The sequence below is a fragment of the Cajanus cajan genome, chromosome 2 (assembly GCF_000230855.2).
Source record: "Cajanus cajan strain Asha chromosome 2, NIPB_CcT2T_4, whole genome shotgun sequence".
In the NCBI taxonomy this organism is placed as follows: Eukaryota; Viridiplantae; Streptophyta; class Magnoliopsida; order Fabales; family Fabaceae; genus Cajanus; species Cajanus cajan.
The window spans coordinates 62,283,132-62,301,738 of NC_138518.1; the positions used below are offsets into that span (position 1 = coordinate 62,283,132).

Genomic DNA, 18,607 nt, shown 5'->3' on the forward strand with positions numbered 1-18,607 from the left:
AGCCACAATTCGAATGGATCAATAAGTCAATAAAGATTCACCAAAGGTTTATCCTTTTGATAAAAACCAAGATTTTTGATAAAAACCAAGAGAAGAATTCTCTACAAAGATAAAAAAATCTCATTTAATGACTTCCAAAGGTGTTTACAAATGAGTGGCAAAACTTATTTATAGTTAACCCACTTAAGAAGTGTATTAGACACATTGCAACTCACTAAAATACCCACACACAAAAAAAAAGATTTGGCATGCAAAACAAATCTAAACTATAATTGTAGGTTTGTCATTTTCGCTCAACTGTCAAATACTCGCTTAGCTAAAATAGACTCAAAGAGAAATTCTCGTTCAAATGCAATCTGGTTGCTCAACAAGAATGAACTGAAAAAATTGAGAGCTAAGCTCACTCGATTGCAAGTTGGTTGTGCAACTAAAATAACCGAGAGAAATTTTTTCCTAGTTACTATTTGGTCGCTCAGCTAAAATTTAGCGACCAATTTTTTGTCTCTATTTTTCTGACAAAATTAAATCCTATTAAGTTGACTAAAGCACAAAATCAATTCAAGAATATTACATGCACCATGGTGTTGAAAAGATATTCTACAAGTTGACTAAATGGTTAAGCCTCTTTTCTTAACACTCTAAGATTTTTAAAAATAATCCAAAAATTATCTTCAGTTTCTTCCTTGATTAACCATTATAGGATCATATTAATAACCTTTCATTATAAACAACAGAATACAACATCACTCCCTAGTTATTCAACTAACAACACTTTGTATATCAATACATTAAATTTAAACAACTTGACATATTTCATCTTCAAATTCATTGCATGAATCTTCAAATAGTCATACCATGATAAGTGATCTTGAACAAAATAAGATAAATATATTAAAGATAAAGAACACATTTGAACTAATAAGAAAAAATGATATAATCATACTACTATATAATGTCAAGAAAATTAAATTTTTATTAATAATCTCACTTTTATGCTCAAGATGAAACTATCTTAGATTTTATATTGGAACAAAAATAAATAATAAAATATAATTAATTTTCATAAATTACATATTTAAAATGATGAAAATAACTTCAATTACTCAATTTGAACATAAAAAAATATTCTCACACATACAAAGTAAAAGTTATCACTAACATAATAAAAAAATTATATAATTAATAAAAGCTACATAATTAAAAGCTTCCAAATGTCAACTTTTTTATTGCAAACAAATTTATTTATTTAAATTATAGAATAAATTACACTTTTAATCTTTTCATCTTTATCAATTCGCAATTTTGGTCCCTATATTTTAAATAAAGACATTTAATGTCTCTAATTTTAAAAATATAAAGTTTTAATTCTTTCGTCAAATTCATATCTACTAATTATTATATTTTAATATTTATTATATAAATAAATTTTTAATTAATAAAATAAATATCAATCACTTATAGAAAAAAAAACGATACAAACAAAATCTAAAATCTTTTATATTGTTATCTTTAATTTTTCTCTTTATATATCATATCATTATATTCCTCATGTAACATGTTTTCATTTATTAAAAACTAAGAGTGAAAATTATTGAATTAAAAGTAAAATTTACAAACTTCTATAACTTTTAACTAATAAAATATTTGTATGAACAGCACTTCTCCAATAACTGGCATATGCATTAAGCAACAGTAATTTGTTTACAAGAATGGGAGAAACATGAGATTGTGTAAAGGCTGTGATTGAAGAACATATGCTTTGCGTCAAAACATGTGGCGGTGACACGAACTGGGCACATAAAAAACGACCTCATGTTTTGTGAATAACAAAGAAACTGAGCGTATACATAGTAGAAAGGATAGGTCACATAGCATAGGAGCCCTGTTATTAACGAAACGCATCATCACATTCACACGCACAATAAGAATCCTCGAATATCACGAGTGAGGGCACCTAGCGAGGAGCCATGACAGAACATCGTTCCTAACGATGTCAACGTTGTGATCGGTTTCTCCGAAGAGCAGGGAATGCATCATCCCATCGTACACCTTGATGGTCTTGTCGTGGCTCCTAGCCTCGCGGTGGAGCTCCCTGCTGACGTTGGGATCGGTGACAACATCGGCGCTGCCATGTAAGACAATAAAGGGAAGAGTGACATCGCGGAGGCTCCGATTGAGGAAATCAGTGACCCTGAGAAGCTCGACGACGGTTCCCAACCTGGGCCTGCCCCTGTAGCGGAAGGGGTTCATGTCGGCGATAACCTTCTTGTAGTCGACTTTGACGGACTTGTAGAGGAGATCGGGGGTGGGGACGATGGGGAGGGTGGGGAAGAATCTGGCGAGGAAAGTGAGGATCTGGGGGATGGGCCACTTGGGCCTGACGTTGTCGGAGATTTTGCACATGGGGGCGAGCAAAACGGCGCCGTGGAAGGCTTGGGGTTGGAGGAAGTGGATGAGGAGGGCGATGGCGCCGCCCATGGACTCGCCCCAGAGGAAGGAGGGGAGGGCGTGGAAGAGGGGGTTTTGTTTGACGGAGGTGAAGAAGGAGAGGCAATCGCGTGCGGCGAGGTCCACGTTGGGGACGTAGGCCTTGAGGCCGGTGGAGCGGCCGTGGCCCTGGAGGTCGAGGGCGAAGCAGGCGAACCCCTTTTGGGCCAGGAAGATTGGGCTGGACTGGAAGGTCCAGGAGATGTCGTTGCCGTAGCCGTGGAGCATGAAGAGCAGGGCGCGTCGAGGGCTGCCTGGGCCTGGGACCCATGAGCGCGTGAAGAGCGTCAGGCCTCCCTGGGTTCTGAAAGGGGAGCTACTGGATGTGATTCCTTGCTGCTTGTAGTACGCTTCTTCCGGTGTGAACCCCCAGTAGTGGGGGTACGATTGGAGAATCTTTTCTTCCTCTTCTTTTTCCATTTATCATATGTTCAACCAACCCTTTCTGGATACTGGTTTTGCCTTCTGCGGTTAAACTTTGTTGCTTTCAGCCACTCATCTTATGTGCCTCACCCTTTCCTATTTTGACTTTTGCTTTTAACAACTGGACTCGGCTTTTGATCCACTCTAATTCCTCAGCTGCCCCATCATGGATCCATCAACTACTTCTCTCACTAGCTTCTTTAAAAAATATTTTCAAATTTTAAAATAATTTACATAAGAAATAAATATTAAAAAAAGGAACTTACTAGTTTGGCATATTTTTATTTGCCCTAAAATATGAGAATAAAAGAATATGGAGTGAAAGAAATGTGCTAGTATTTTTCAAAAGGAAAAAACTGAACCTTCATTTTGCCTTTTAAAATATCAAGTTGCAAGCAAATATTTTTCAAGGTTTGGTCGATAGAGATTGTTGCAAGCAAGTGGCATACACTGTACGTTAATTATATTATCCAGAACTTCTGTAACAAGTAAAAACAAATGGACAAAACTATTCGGTATAACTCAAAACCCATTCACGATAAACAAGCAATTAAAGGTGATAATACATGAAGCAAATAAAAAAAAATTACATTATTATACATGGATCAAGGAGATGTATTGTACTAAAAAAAAATTGAACAATTATTCAAGTACATTTGAATCAAGCATGGATATTACAACTTAACAGGCCGAACCTTGGAACAACCCGCTCTCGAACCATACACGCATAACGGTAACAACGATATATCGATTTTCACCTGTAACATTGCATTGAAAAAATGGACACGAAACGGAGCAATAAAAGAGAAAAACGGTATAGCAAAAATTTATATATTATTTACAGTAAAAATAAAAGTCTATAAAATATTCCTATGTTGCTATATATGCTCTCTACATCCTATAAAAAGATGTGAGATTAAACTAAAATTTCCATGTCAAAGAATGAAACATCTCATTCTAACCATATAAACATTTGATAAAGCCTTGTTTACTACTTCCAATCTTTTGTTAGAAAATGCCCCTATTCTGTTTCTTCAGCAGTCACCGGAAAGAAACCAAAGATGACTCCTGCCCCCAGGGAAAAAATCATCAAGCCAAAAAATGTATAATATAGCTGTAAATATGTACGTCTTAATCACATCATGAACAGATATTTTAAGTCATCCACAGTGAGGCGACTCTGACGATCACCAGTTCCATCCTCCCCAAATGCAGATGCAACCATCATTCTTTTCTTTTGCTGCAAAAACAAGGCAAAGATTTTCACGCATAAGCAACCACTGCATTTTACACTTTTTGATTGACACTCTTCTATAAGTCGTGCAATGATTTTTTTAGCAGAAAGAGTGTGCTCGCGAACAAAGCATCTTAAGGCTGGTAAATCAAAACACTTGAGCAAAACAGTTGCCAGATAGCACCTCACATAACTCGAAAGCTATGCCCTGATAGAGTGGCTCCATCTAAGAATCGTTGTTATGCAAAAGACCACATACATTATTCAGCTCACAATTCTTTACGTAGAAATAATATATTTTAAGCTCTTCAACACAAAAAACTAGTCTTCACGCGAGAACTGATTATGATACACTAGTATTCATATAAAAGTGTAAAACTCATTTACCAAAAAAAAAAATATAAAAGAGCAGATGTCAGACTGTTCTGAAGCATTCTAATGTCCTTCCAGGAACATTATTGAAATCACCAACTTCGCCCCCAACAAATCATTCTAGGTTAAGAAAGCTACCACATAGATACACTTCCAAATATTAGGTACTAAACTGGCTTTAGACATCATTATGTACTTAGGTGCTAACTAGAACAATATAAATCACATATCCTAGAAAACAATCTAAAATGATTAAAACCAACTTTATATGGCACACAAAATTTACCTGAAGGGCTAGTATACGATCTTCAACGGTATCTCTCACAGTTAACCGCAAAACAGTCACAGGACGAGTTTGCCCAATTCGATGTGCTCTATCTATTGCTTGGTCTTCAGTTGTAGGATTCCACCATAAATCTAGCATAAGAACATGACAAGCTACCACCAAGTTTAGTCCAAGACTGGCAGCCTTCAAAGACATAATAATAACTGATACCTACAAGCCAAAAAGTCGAGCTTTATCATTCAATCTATCTCGCTGCCAATTTTATGGCATGGAAACCAAATATATAATCATGATATTAAGAGATTCGTAAATTTACAAACCTCGGGAAGAGTGTTAAAATCTTTTACAGCTTTATCTCTTGCAACAACTGACATTGTTCCATCAAGCCTTCTATACTTAATCGAAGAATTCTTAAGACACGCTTCAAGCAGATCAAGCATTCTCGTCCACTGAGAAAACACTATGGCTTTCTCCCCCCCTACAACAGTAACTAAATCATTAGAGCTTCTATTCTCAGAAAAACTTTGACTCTCGTGAGAATCTTTGAAGGATTTCCCATTGTTATTATTGGAGTGGTTCCCAGGACACTCATTATCTTCCCTCAAAGTATTATGCTCAGAAATACTTTTTGATGCACAGCTCTGCGGCTTACACAATGACTTCAAAACCTCAAGCGCGGCCTTTATTTTTGAAGAATCATATGGCTGTCTTTGAGACCAAGGCTCACATTCTTCTACTTCAGAACCAGAGCAACTGGGAGAAATATCACAGCCCTGGTCAGAAAGACAACTGTTAAGTGTGGCTTTTGAGAATACCCGAGATGTGCTCAGTCGACTATTGCAATTTGTAGCAGGGCACTGTTTGTCATCAATAGTAAGATGTTCACAGATGCATTGGTTACAGAAAACATGGCCACAAACTGAAACAACAGCATCTTCAGGAGGATCCTGTCCAGAAAACAAATGATAGGAAAGGTAGAGCAGAAGTGTCAGGGACAACATACTTTGCCAATAAATATAGTCAATAAGGACAAAACAGCGCTTATAATACTAGTCCTTTACCCTCAAGTAAGTAAGGAGAATAAAAATATTTCTCAATCATCCTTTCCAATTTTCTGCAAGGGAAACAGAGTAAACAAAACATTTTCCATCTCCATTCATTTTTTCTCCACTCTTAATTTTTCAGCTACTCTAACCCCATCCAAGCACAACGTATGACCCTAAGAACAATTATACAATTGCAACTAACCAATTTATGTTCAAGCAAACAAATAACCATGAACACACACATGCGGTCACACAAATCCAAATTTATAAACAGTAACACTAAAGGATGGTCAATACATACATTACAAATGCCACAAAGGGCCAAGGAAGCCTCTAAACATTTCAGAAGAAAGATTTGTTTTTCCTGGGGAAGCTCCTTCGCCATCTGAACAGAAGAACTCCATAAAGAGTTGGAATTGTAACGCTTGACAAGTAAAGGGTGATCACAAGCTTGTCTAAGGCGCAGAAGCATCAGCAAAATGTTGACATAATTTTGCTTGACAGTTCCAGCATCAGCATATTCCTGACATAACATGACATCATGCACATGTCAATAATGGACTTCAAATATGACTTACCAAGAAAATATACTTCCGTGAACAATACCGTTATCAAATGCTCCTACTTGATTTTGGTTGGACAAATAGGTACAATCACATTACAAAGAGAATATTATAGAAGTCACATAAGATTCCTTTCTAGAGACAGACCATACCTGAAACTGTGCACGCGAATCAGCCTCTAGTCTAGAATAGAAATCACGTTCCTCCATTGAGAAATCCACCTTTTTCAGTTCTATATATTTAGGCGGCAAGGAAATAATAGGCTCCCCATCAAGCAGTGTACCTACAAAAAATGATCATCACATAGTTACAAAAAAAAAATTTTAATTATTGGTAAAAACTCAAGTCTCACATCGTCTAGAGATAAGGCAAACAAAGAGTAAATAACTGCAAGACAACCCTCATCTTACAAACTAGTTTTATAAGGTTGAGTTAAATTTAAACCTACATTCTAATATGGCATTAAAACTATCTTAAATCTACTATAATGGGTTACTTACCATTCATACACATATCCCAATAATGTTGGGTGTGAGGGGATGCATTGGGAAAAACCCAACTCCCTGGCAATCCACTATTTTTCAGCGTGAAGAGGTATATTAAAAAAAATCCAAATCGCACATCATCTAAAAATAAGGCAAACATAAGATATATAAGTGGGAAGAGGGGGGCAACCCTTACCTTATAAACCCATTTTGTAGAGTTGAATTAGGCCTAACTCCACATTCTAAGACAAATTAATACAACTAATGATTGCTTAGCTGAATGAACCCACAAACAATGCAATAGCTTATAAGAAAGAAAAATGAAAAAAATCTATCAATCCAATGCCTAAAATTCTACCAAAGTAATAAAGCACGGAATACAATATTCAAGTGATAACCATATTGGAAAGTCAAATGAATTATAATCTATGACTGACGAAAAACTAAGAAAATAGCTAATAATTATAGCATACTAATTTGACGATGTGAAATTCATACAACCAAATCTAACCTTTGGTCCGGCGTAACATTATCGTCTTCAAGACAGCTTGTAGCTTTCTATACCCTTTTGCTGGATTTCTGCTAATTGGGGTCTTAATTGTAGAACAGAATGATGTATAGACAGAATAAGGGTCATATCTTAGAAATCTGAAGTAACTGTAAAGATCATCAATTGCATTCTGGATGGGAGTCCCTGACAGACACCATCTTCGCTTAGCACGAAGACCCCAACAGGCCCTTGCAACTTGAGTTTTGTGATTTTTTATACTCTGGGCCTCATCCAGGACAACCCTAAACCATGCCACCTGTGCAAGAGGCCCAGCAACAGCCTTAGGAGTTGTTCCTTCCGATCTCTTCTTGCCACTTTCACTAGAATTAGAAGGGCTTTTTCTTTTCCTACTTGGTACAGCATGATCTTCAGAAACTCCCTTTTCCTCATCATCTTTGTCAGCTAGAGGCTGCTTAGGGACCTCCATGCTGACAATGGAATAAGTTGTTAGGACAACATCATACTTAGCCACCTCATAAGGGTCTTTTGTCCGATTGCTTCCATGGTATACTAGCACAGAGAGATTTGCCTGACTAGTTACCTTACTACGCAACTCCTCAGCCCATTGACGCAGGACACTAGTGGGGCAAACAATAAGGGTCCCAGCAGATGGCCTTCCCTTTGCTTGCATCAACAAATTCATGCTCTTGATTGGAGATCTACTTGAGTTATCCTCACACATATTAGATTCTTCCTTTACTCTACCATTCTGAGGAAGCACATCATCCTCATCCAGATTCAGAGCTTCCAATTCACTTCTCTGGGCATTGGTGCACCCATCAAGTAATTGAGGTCTTTCCTTTAATATTAATGCAATAGTTGAAACTGTTTTTCCAAGTCCCTATGAGTGAATAGATTTTAACTCACTAAGGCATGAAAAAATCACATCTTATCAACTAGTCATAATCTCACATTAACACTGCAGACAACTAACCTGATCATCAGCAAGAATTCCTCCTGAGCAATATAAACTTGATGTTTCCTTTTGAACCATCCATGACAAAGCAATTCTCTGACCAGGACAACTACAATTAGTTGAAAAGTTGGGTATCCCAAATATAATGAGAAAGCAAGTTATCAGAACATCTCAGGAAAAATGGGGTTGAATTTACAAAGGATTCGGTCAGCAGTAAGAATTAGACACCTCAAGGGTACACCATAGTTCTGGTCCCATATAATCCAACCAGGCATAATTTCCAAACAATACACACACACACACACACACATATATATATATATTTATATGATGATGATGATGATTTTCTTTTCTCAACAATCTTACCCCTGAGAAAAATTGAATTTCTTTATGGCCAGAGGAAATAATTATTGAGACAATTTTCAAGGAATTGAATCAAAATACATGAAATGAACTTTAGGATAATGGCGCCTTTGAAATTTCACATTTTTAAACACAAGGAGAGTGTGCTCAAGTGCAAATGTGTGACAGCATAATTATTTGATATGATTCATTCCTTCATTGAATAAATCATACAAGTTTTCTATTTTTTATCTTAAACAAGACCCTGATCCAACTTTGTTTCAGTCTCGAAGCTGCTACACCAGAGACCTAAACCATATTATTAATTTTTTCATTCATCAAATAAATCATACCAGTTTTCTGGTTTTTTGTTTTTTCTCAATCAAGACCCATCCAACTTTGTTTTAGTTTGAAAGCTGCTACACTAGAGACCAAAACCATAGTATTTTGATAGGAAATACCAGATGAAAGAAATTAAAACATTGGACAAGTAACCTGATGTCTTAAAAGAGGAATTGCCAACAATCCTTCTGGTGGGCTAATTTCTGACTTTGGCTGAGATAGATCCTACAATGAACCACAAAAAGAGTTATGCACAATGGGAGAGGAATATTCCTACATCTGCCAACAGCTACCAAGGATAAAAACCATAAAATAAAGAAGCCAACCTGCAACGCAACTCGTAATATATTTCGCTCATCACATGCCTTTAGCCTTGTGCTTCCATCTATGTAAGACTGGGAATCAACATATCTAGAAGATTGATATATATTAAGGGATTTCCCAATGTCTGCAGATTGACTCATTGGAGCAGGATGACTGATATCTTCAATAATGCAAACATCAAGATCTTCTGCAACATTGAAATTCCCAGTTCTTCCTTTTGAAAGATGAGAATCAATAAGTTTTTGTTGAAAAGTTTGCCCCCCTCCTCTCTGAACACAACCAAACTGCTTCTCATTGGTCATTAGTGCTTGGGTATGCGGCCAAGATATATCTGCAGCTTTTAAATTCAAATTGTCCTTGTTTCCTTGAAAACTAGCCATTCCACCAGAGCTATCTTGATATTGATTGGATAACTCAGATGTTATAACTGCATAATTATCCTCATTCTTAAAACATTTGTAAGCCTGATACCTTACAGGAGAAAAAATACCAGGTTTTTGTTTCACCTCTTGGCCTATATTGAACTCAGCATCCTTGTTGTGAAAATTGTTTTGGTAATGATCTCCATATGTCATGTATGAATCACAATCAAACTGAGGCAATGATGACATGTCATCAAAAATACCATTACCAGAATGAAATGATGGATAACCACTATCAGCTAACATAATTTGACTATCTTGAAAGGACATCAACCCAGTAGGAATTGAGGGTACGCCATTACTCATACAAGCAACATCAGCATTTAATTCCACATTTTCAACCTTGATGTTATTCGTCATTTCTTCATCATTTGGCCACAATTGAGAACAAATACCATTAGGCAAAAAACCAAGAGATGAGTCAGCAACAAAGGGTCCATCATCTGTTCCCTGGTAATAATTTGAAGATGCATGGTAGTCAATAAAATCACTGGAAACATGAGAACCTTGACCAATAGTAGAATCAGTTGAAGTTGAGACATGCAAAGCTCTATCAGCATCCACGAATGATGCTTCAAAAGATGTACAAGAGTCATTTTCCTGTTGCCCATAAACTCCTCTAATAATGTCTTCAACATGATCTTCAATATTCACATCATCATTGTCAACAATAGAACTGAGTGAAGCATCTGCAAGTAGAAAATAGAATCATATTTTTGCCAAGTTTCAGATATACAATGAAAAAATGAGTATACACAATGATAACCCAATGAAGATTTCACATACGTTCAGATTCAATATCCTCTCCCACTTGCTTGAAGTGGCTCTCATTTTCACCCTTCCACATACTCAGATTCAAATTATCTCCGCGAATTAATGTATTGTTTGACTGTGCCACAGGAAAACTTGTTTCCACATAACCAGGAATCTCATGTTCAGAAACTCCAGTCCTTTCTTTGTGGAAAATCTCATCACTTTCACCTGGAGAGAATGAGTCGCTCAAATTACCGCGAAAAGCATTTGGGGAAGAGTTAGCCTGAGATTGAGGTCCCTGGCTTTCAGGTTCACAGTCAAGCATAGAATTTGCTGCAGAATCAGATAAACCAACTGAACCTCTGGCCACAGAATCTGACACATCCGAGCAGAATGGAGAACAGCTTGCGACTGAATCCACAAAGTCCAACCTAGACAAATGTGGTTCTTCCAACACTTGAGACCCTAACGAATAATAAGCAAAGGAATCAATCCAAAGCAAGACATTAATATCAGCAATTACATATTACATGGATGACTCAGCATTAACTCAAGAATCAAGATGTTTATTTCTCGCCATTGACAGACCAATTGCAATTAACAAGCATAAAAAGTAATATTACCGGAATAAACCACAAACTTAACATACCTTTTTCTATCTGAAAAGTGTCATGAATGCCTAATTCACTAGGTGAAACATTTTTTGAAGAAGAATCCTCATGACTATTCTGCTATGACAAGAAAATAAGAATAAGGATAATATCAAGAATACAAAGTCAGGGCAATTGAAAAAATGAGTAACATCAAAGCAGAAAATGACACTGAATGTAAAAGTGCTAAAAAGAGCAAACAGGATTGCATTTAAATAAATGGTCCTTTCAATTTTGTTTTCAAATAAACATAATCAACATTTATAAAGACAAAAAAAGACCCAATTATTTTTGTATGAATAACATAAAGTGACCAACGATACAGCTTTCCAAACTCCAAGCAGAACACCAAGCCCCTATCGGTATTAAAAAACACAATCCCACTAGTCAATATGAAAAAATATAAAATTGACAGCAGACCAAAACAATTGTAAAACCAAATATCCTTCATCCTTTCAGTAAGCAACTTAAAAAATGAAAGGTGTAAAAAGATTACAATATTTTTTCTTCCTAACAGCACAACAATGAAGAAATATATCCTGATATCCAAAATGGTGAGCATAACAGAATAGCTTATACATGACCCGAGTCTAGGATAAGTTACACATTTTCAGTAACAACAGTAATTAATTGGATTTGGTTTTCATATTTAAAGCATCAAAAATGATTTTTGGGATGGGGCGTAATCAGGACCCTTCACACTTTTAGTCGAATCTAGTGACACAATATTGACACCCACTAACATTTCCCATTGTCCAGTGAGCAATAGCATGACTTACAGAAGAATAGTAATTATATTAACAATGAACTTCAAAAACCAAACAAATAACTTGTGCTAACACTTTTACTGAAAAATCACTCCAAAGCTACCTACTATAGTAAACACTAAACACACTCCCTGCATGAATTGACCTTCTTTTTTTTTGTACAAAAAAAAATAGAAAAAAGGGAGGTTCTCTCATTTCTTCCAAGGTCAGACTCGACCACATGCTTCACTGAAATAGACGTCTGGATCCTATTTCTTCCATTTGAGTCCAACTACAAATTTACCCTTTTAATAACCTTGCGAACAATTTCTTAATTTGAGAATCTAGAGAATAAATAATTAAATACAATAACAAATTAGTAAATAATATTATTAGTGGGAAAAAAATTAAAACAACTGGCCTTCAAGTTCTGTGCAGATTACAACTTCAACTCAAAAAATTAAATAAAAAAAAAATCTTTTAAAAAACAGAAGAAAAAAAAATAGCACTGCACAGAAGCTTCAATTCTTGTATTTGAAGCGGTTCAATTTCACAGTAACCTCACAGCGACAGCATTGAGAATTTCACTCTCTGTCCAGCAAGAAGAAACCCTACCTCCTGAGGGATACAATCATCGTCTTCATCGAGAACCGTGAGAACGGTCTGAATATCTATATAGAACATTCCATCATCGTCATCGTCACCACCAGCAGAGAACAGTTCCGAAAAGTCCACGTCACCCTCCGCCATGGTCAGCCACCGCCACAGAAGCCCTAACCGCGGTTTCTCAAGCTGCGAAGAAAGCCGGAAGCAACAGCAGTCGATGCTGCAATCGCATCGCGGAGAATTCAAAGAGAGAGTGTGGAACGAAAGGAAAGTTGATGATGGTTTGGTTTCTGGGAAGGAAGGTTCGACTTTTCGTCCAAATTAAAAACCAAGAGTCAGAAAAGCCAGAAGCGAATCGAAGAGAGAGAAAGTGGTGGATCGTTTAAATACGATTTGGGTTCGTTACGGAAGGGTGCAGGCAAACGAGTCTTATCATTGGCTACTTGCTTACGATGTTTTTCATTTCCACACTGCTAGTTCACTATTGTTGACCCAGATTCCCTCATCACGCGATGCATGCGCGTTTTCTCTACCTTCATTTATTTATCAGATAGTCTTGCGAAACGGTGCCGTTTAAGAAAGAAAAAATAAAAAATGAAATTGATCACGGTGTGAATTGGTGTTTTACCTTACCTTACCCATTAGTCATAGGGAATAGGAAAGAAAAAAAAAAAAGTAAAGTTGTGTTTGGGTTATTACTTGTTAGTTGGTTAATTTGGACAAGTTGGTGGAGATGGTCCTACCCTACCGTTTATTATGATTTTATATTGGGATAAATGTCATGCTTTATGTGATTTTTGTTGGCTTTGCGTGGCTGCTTCGTCGGATCGCACCTTTCTTTTCTCTGGTCTCGTCTTCTGTGCATATCCAAGGGACGTTACCAAACAAAATATGGATTAACGTTACGTGCTTTTTCAAAAGAAACGAAACAGCTTGCCAGTTCAAGTTTTTTTTCAAAAGTACACACCCCAATGGGAATTTTTTACGGAAATGGAATTATTTTTTTTTTAAAATTACAAAAAATGCAACTGTTATACTTTATTTACACATTTAACATCATTCATTGTTTATACTCAGAATTTAGTTTTCGAGAAATCGAATTCTAAGCTTCAATATTTTATTTTTTTTTGTGATCAGAATTCAGTTTCCGGAAAACTGAATTTTGAGTAATTTTTAATTTTTTTTTTTTGCTTTTTTGGTTTATGGTCGAGAGTGTGCAAATCTTGAAACTGGAATGGCCCGTTCTAAGCTTCGCTTATACACGTAAAATATTAATTTTAAAAATGGAACAGTCGCAAAACCGACCGTTCTCAAGTTTTTGGTAAATTTTTTTTCAAAAAATTCTACTTCTGTAAAAAAATCCCACCAATGGTGAGAGTTCAAAATGTTGCAATAATATCTATTCAAGACTATTTCATTTTATCATTAAAAAAATATTAGAGTTTGGCTTAAACTCGGATTAAAATGTTACGATTATACCTGTTGAAGAGCATGAGATTTTATTATTAAAAAAATGGAATTTTTTAATAATTTTTCTTACTGATTTAGACCTCAGTTTTTTTTTAAAACAAAAGTTACCTTCAACAGAAAGAAAAACCATTACCTGTCATGTAAATCAATAATGAAAGTTTTAAATATGCGTTTCTTTTTTATTCTGAAAACGCGTATTTAAAATTTACTTTGATAAAAAAATATTAAAAAAAGCATTTTAATATTTGACAAACAATTATTCTCAAAATGTCTATTATTTTTTGTCCGTTAAAAATAAAGATAACGGTAAATAAAATTATATTAAAAATACATTCATTAAAAAACATAATTTTTTAGATATTAATTTATTTTCATAATATATTATAATAATATACAATTATTTTTTACAGTATATACAATATATTTTAAAATTATTATGTATTTAAAAATTATCAACATCTAATTTTGTCTTTTTCTTTTTACTTTTCATAATAAATAGATAAATACCGATATTATATTTGAGCCATTTCAGCAAAGGTGGACAAAATATAAGCAATACAGATAAAAAAAATGTTTTTGGACCGATAGTCCGAATATCAATTGTTTAGAAAATTATATAGTCCAATCTTAGTTTATTTCATTTTCATGTGAAAAGCATAAGAGCTGTTCTCAAATAGGGACGGAAATACTATAGGAGAGATCAGATTTTTGGTAAATATATAAACCAAATTTGTTTTATAAAGTTAAATTTAAAATCTCACTATTATTTATTGTAATTTTATTTTTAGATTTGATCAAATCTTTTTAAAAGAAAGGTTTGACCTATTAAGTTATTTAAAAAATTACTTTATATAAACATATGTTAATAAATTTAATTTTAAATAATTTAATAAATTATTTTTTAAATATGTGTGTGGTTTTATTTAATTTATGTGGAGATAAATAATTTATATTATTAAAATTTAGAGTTTAAAATAAAAAATAAAATTAAAATTAATGCAAAGAAAGACAATTCATGCACCCCATGTACATTAACTTACACTCATTCTTAAGTATAATAAAAGAAAATAATTTTAGACAAAAAAAATTAAACATTCCTTATATCTCATTTAAAATATTGAAAATAAATATTCACGAAGATGAAGAAAAGGAATATGCAATTTCTAGATTTTTTTATTTTTTATTTATTGAGTTTGTATGAACAAATAATATAGAATGTTTAAGTATAGCGAAAATGTAAAAAATATTGATGATTTGATTTTTTTTATTACAAATTTATTTATTTAATTAGATTGTTACTAATGTAATATGCATTTTTTTTGCTTAAATATGTTATTAGTTCTATAAATTTAGGATAAATATGTGATATTTTCACTAACAAAGATATTAGTAGATAGATTTTATATGACAGATTATTTAGCAAAAGTTAAGTATAATGATTAAAATAAAAAAAAGTTAAAATTAAAGAGACTACAAAAATCAATTTTAAATATGATGAACTATAAATAAAATTACCTTAAATTTAAGGGATTAAAAACGTGTTTAAACTTATTTTTTAATATATCATATAGATAAATAGATTGATTTATCAAGTCTAAATCTAACTTATTTATCAGATAAGTCAGGTTATGTCAAACTTTAAATATATCAAGTCACAAATTTGTTTAAGGTCTAGGTTAATACTATCTTACTCACAAGTCACAAGCTAAAATCATCCTAAATGTTTTCCCAATCCTTCCGCATGTCATGCCTCCTCTTTATATTTTTATTTGGTTTAAATATGTTTTCAATTTTTAATTTTTCATATTTAGGTTAAATTTGTTTTTAGTCCCTCAAACTTGAAATTGCATTTTTTTAGTCATATAATTTTCAAATATATTATTTTAATCCTTCAAGTCATCAATATCACCTTTAAAAGTGACAAATTAAGACAATTTTACAACATCAACTAAGTTTAATGCTATGTTTTCATTAACAGAGACACTGATAGGTAGATTTTGTACAACAATATTTGACAGATTTTCTATAAACAAAATTAAGTATATGGATCAAAATAAGAATTTTGAAATTATATGGACTAAAAAAATCAGTTTTAAATTTGATGGACTAAAAACATTAACATTAAATTTAAAAGACTAAAAATATATTTAAGTATTTTTACTTTTTTCACTTGCCACTTATAATAACTCATCGTGGTCCCTACACTCACGACACAATCATTAGCAACAGATAACAACTAATAACTTAAAATTATAAGTTTATTAGTATTTGGACATGTATCATATGTCATACATATGAATGTGAAAAAATAACTATTTAAACATATAGGATATAATTATAGTAATCCACTGAAAGTAAATTGTACAACCTAAGTTGTTGATCAAGCAACTCTTATACAAAATATTACACTACTGTAGTATCCAGAATATAAACAACATTGTCACTCCCTTGATAGTCACCTCAACTGCAACACCTACCTATCTCTACTTTACTCTCATACCACATGATCATTGCAATGTAAATCACATAAAAATACGTAAGGGTAAATTAAAGTTTAAAGAAAACAACATACAAACAACACAAAGCATCAACATCATTAATATATCAAGACATCTTTATTGTACCTTCAACACTATCAACATATGGCATCACAACACAACCAATACATATCAACATGAACAACTCAAGCTACCATAGCATAGTATTTACTTGAACCTCTCTACATCAAAAACTTAATTTTTTTCATCACAATAACACAACGTTTACTAGAGTTATCAAAGTGGGTTTTAGTCCGTGAGTAAATCCAGCCCACTATGAAATTCGGTTAAGTTGGGCCAAAAAAAAAAAAGCTCCTAATTGGTCAAAAATTTCAACTTGGAAAATAAAAAAGCTCCAAATTGGTCAAAAAATTGAACTTGGCCAATTTTTGACCTGGCTCATCTGGACTGAACCCGTGGTGGGTTGGGCTACTCACCTAATACACCTAACTACTTTAATGAAAAGAGTTTTCTGTTTTATATTTTGTTTTGGTTATTTAAATTTGTATATTTTTTAATTAAGTTTAATATTGTGTGCTTGATACTTAATTTGAATATTTTATTTTAGATTGGAGTTTATTTTAAATTAGAATTTATTTTAAATTATTTTTTATTTAAAATTAGATGGGTTGATAGGCTAGCCATTTAGCCCATCAACTCTTTGTGGGTTTGGTCGAGTTAGAAAATTTTCAACATTAAAGTTAGAAGGTTAGGCTGAGCCAACCTACTTAGAAAGTGGATTAAGGTTGGTCGAGCCAAATAGGTCAAGCTAGCCTATTTTGACAACCTAGCATTTACAAGACAACACTACATGCATCGTCACACATTTTAACTAGAAAATCTCTTACAACATAGGGTGAACAATTTAAGTGACTTTACCCTGCCAAATCAACAACACTACGTGATCCTTTTAGACTTTCTAGATCAACAACAAATTGGATATCAATCCACAGTATAACAACTTGGTTTCTCGAATGTCATTACCTAAACAAGGAAGTCTAGCATTACTATCATGGTAGAACAACTAGGTATATGCCTATCACAACATTAGCTAGCTTAACTAAGTCTCTTATGAAATTAGTCCACCGAATATCCTCCAAATACCATGCCCTTCCAATACTTAGTTAGGAATTAAGTTTCTGACTTCATACTTTACTCAATTGATCATTTATAATTAGTATAACTCGACCGTACCTTATACTATGGTCGCTTTATACATGTGTGATGTGAATCCAACAGAGTAAAGTTGAAGACTAACAAGCCTAAAGTCATATGATAAAGAAGAAGGATTAATGGGCTGGAATTTAAGTAGTTTGGGGCTTGTTGCGGGTTGCATCAATTGTCCCGTGGCGGAGGCTAGGTGGGCCAAGTCACTGTCGAATCATGGCGCTTAGGCTGCTATGCTCTTAAGTAGAAAGAGTTGCACCCTGACTATTGTGACACCATCTACCCCAACATACATATACAGTAATTATAAAAAATATAAAAATTTTCATCATTAAAAATCAAATTTCCAGCCACGTAAGGGTAAAGAGTTCACATTCATAAACTTAATCCAAATAACATGCTGGTAAAATTACAAAGAAATAAAATTGAATTTTCCAAAATACTTTAATAAGAACATCTTTAAACTAATTCTATCTATGTCCCGATGTCACATGTCCTATCAGAGCAAAACCCAACATAGAAGCCTAAGCTTCATCGTCCACATCCTCAGCCTCATGCTGTTGATGGTCTCCTATATATCAAACAAGGGAAACAACACAAAAGAAAGGAGTGAGAAACATCTCACTCTGGCTTACGGTGTAGGAACGCACACCGGATAGCCAAACACAAACAATACAGTTACCTCATATATCAATCAACAACAATAGCTTATCCAATCATCCAAGTCATACAAATAGTAATTTATTATCATTTAATAATAAGAATGCACATGCATGGACACGAACTACATATTATCATGCATGTGGCGCCAGTAAAACATCACATGGCATATTGCCGCTAGCAATACATGAAGAGTAGTCTAGGAGTACATGTCGGGTCACACCCT

At 34.0% G+C, this 18,607-nt stretch overlaps 2 protein-coding genes across 3 annotated transcripts; both read right to left on the minus strand.

Moving 5' to 3' along the window:
- Nucleotides 1-1,659: 1,659 nt before the first annotated feature.
- LOC109804852 (alpha/beta-Hydrolases superfamily protein) lies at nucleotides 1,660-3,556 on the minus strand. The gene has a single exon (XM_020366735.3). It carries the CDS (start codon nucleotides 2,905-2,907, stop codon nucleotides 1,939-1,941), a length of 969 nt encoding a protein of 322 aa, XP_020222324.2. The 5' UTR covers nucleotides 2,908-3,556; the 3' UTR covers nucleotides 1,660-1,938.
- A 153-nt stretch (nucleotides 3,557-3,709) lies between these two features.
- On the minus strand, nucleotides 3,710-13,056 carry LOC109804851 (helicase-like transcription factor CHR28). Of its 2 annotated transcripts, none has more exons than XM_020366733.3 (12): nucleotides 12,557-13,056; nucleotides 11,195-11,276; nucleotides 10,579-11,010; nucleotides 9,373-10,481; nucleotides 9,200-9,271; nucleotides 8,381-8,458; nucleotides 7,408-8,287; nucleotides 6,564-6,694; nucleotides 6,150-6,371; nucleotides 5,123-5,749; nucleotides 4,803-5,012; nucleotides 3,710-4,150 (listed from the first exon to the last, which is right to left on the minus strand). In XM_020366733.3, exons 1-12 carry the CDS (start codon nucleotides 12,689-12,691, stop codon nucleotides 4,046-4,048), a joined length of 4,083 nt encoding a protein of 1,360 aa, XP_020222322.2. In that variant the 5' UTR covers nucleotides 12,692-13,056; the 3' UTR covers nucleotides 3,710-4,045. The 2 variants fall into 2 exon arrangements, with proteins under 2 accessions (XP_020222322.2, XP_020222323.2); XM_020366734.3 differs by having other exon boundaries at nucleotides 11,195-11,273; nucleotides 12,557-13,055.
- Nucleotides 13,057-18,607: the final 5,551 nt, after the last annotated feature.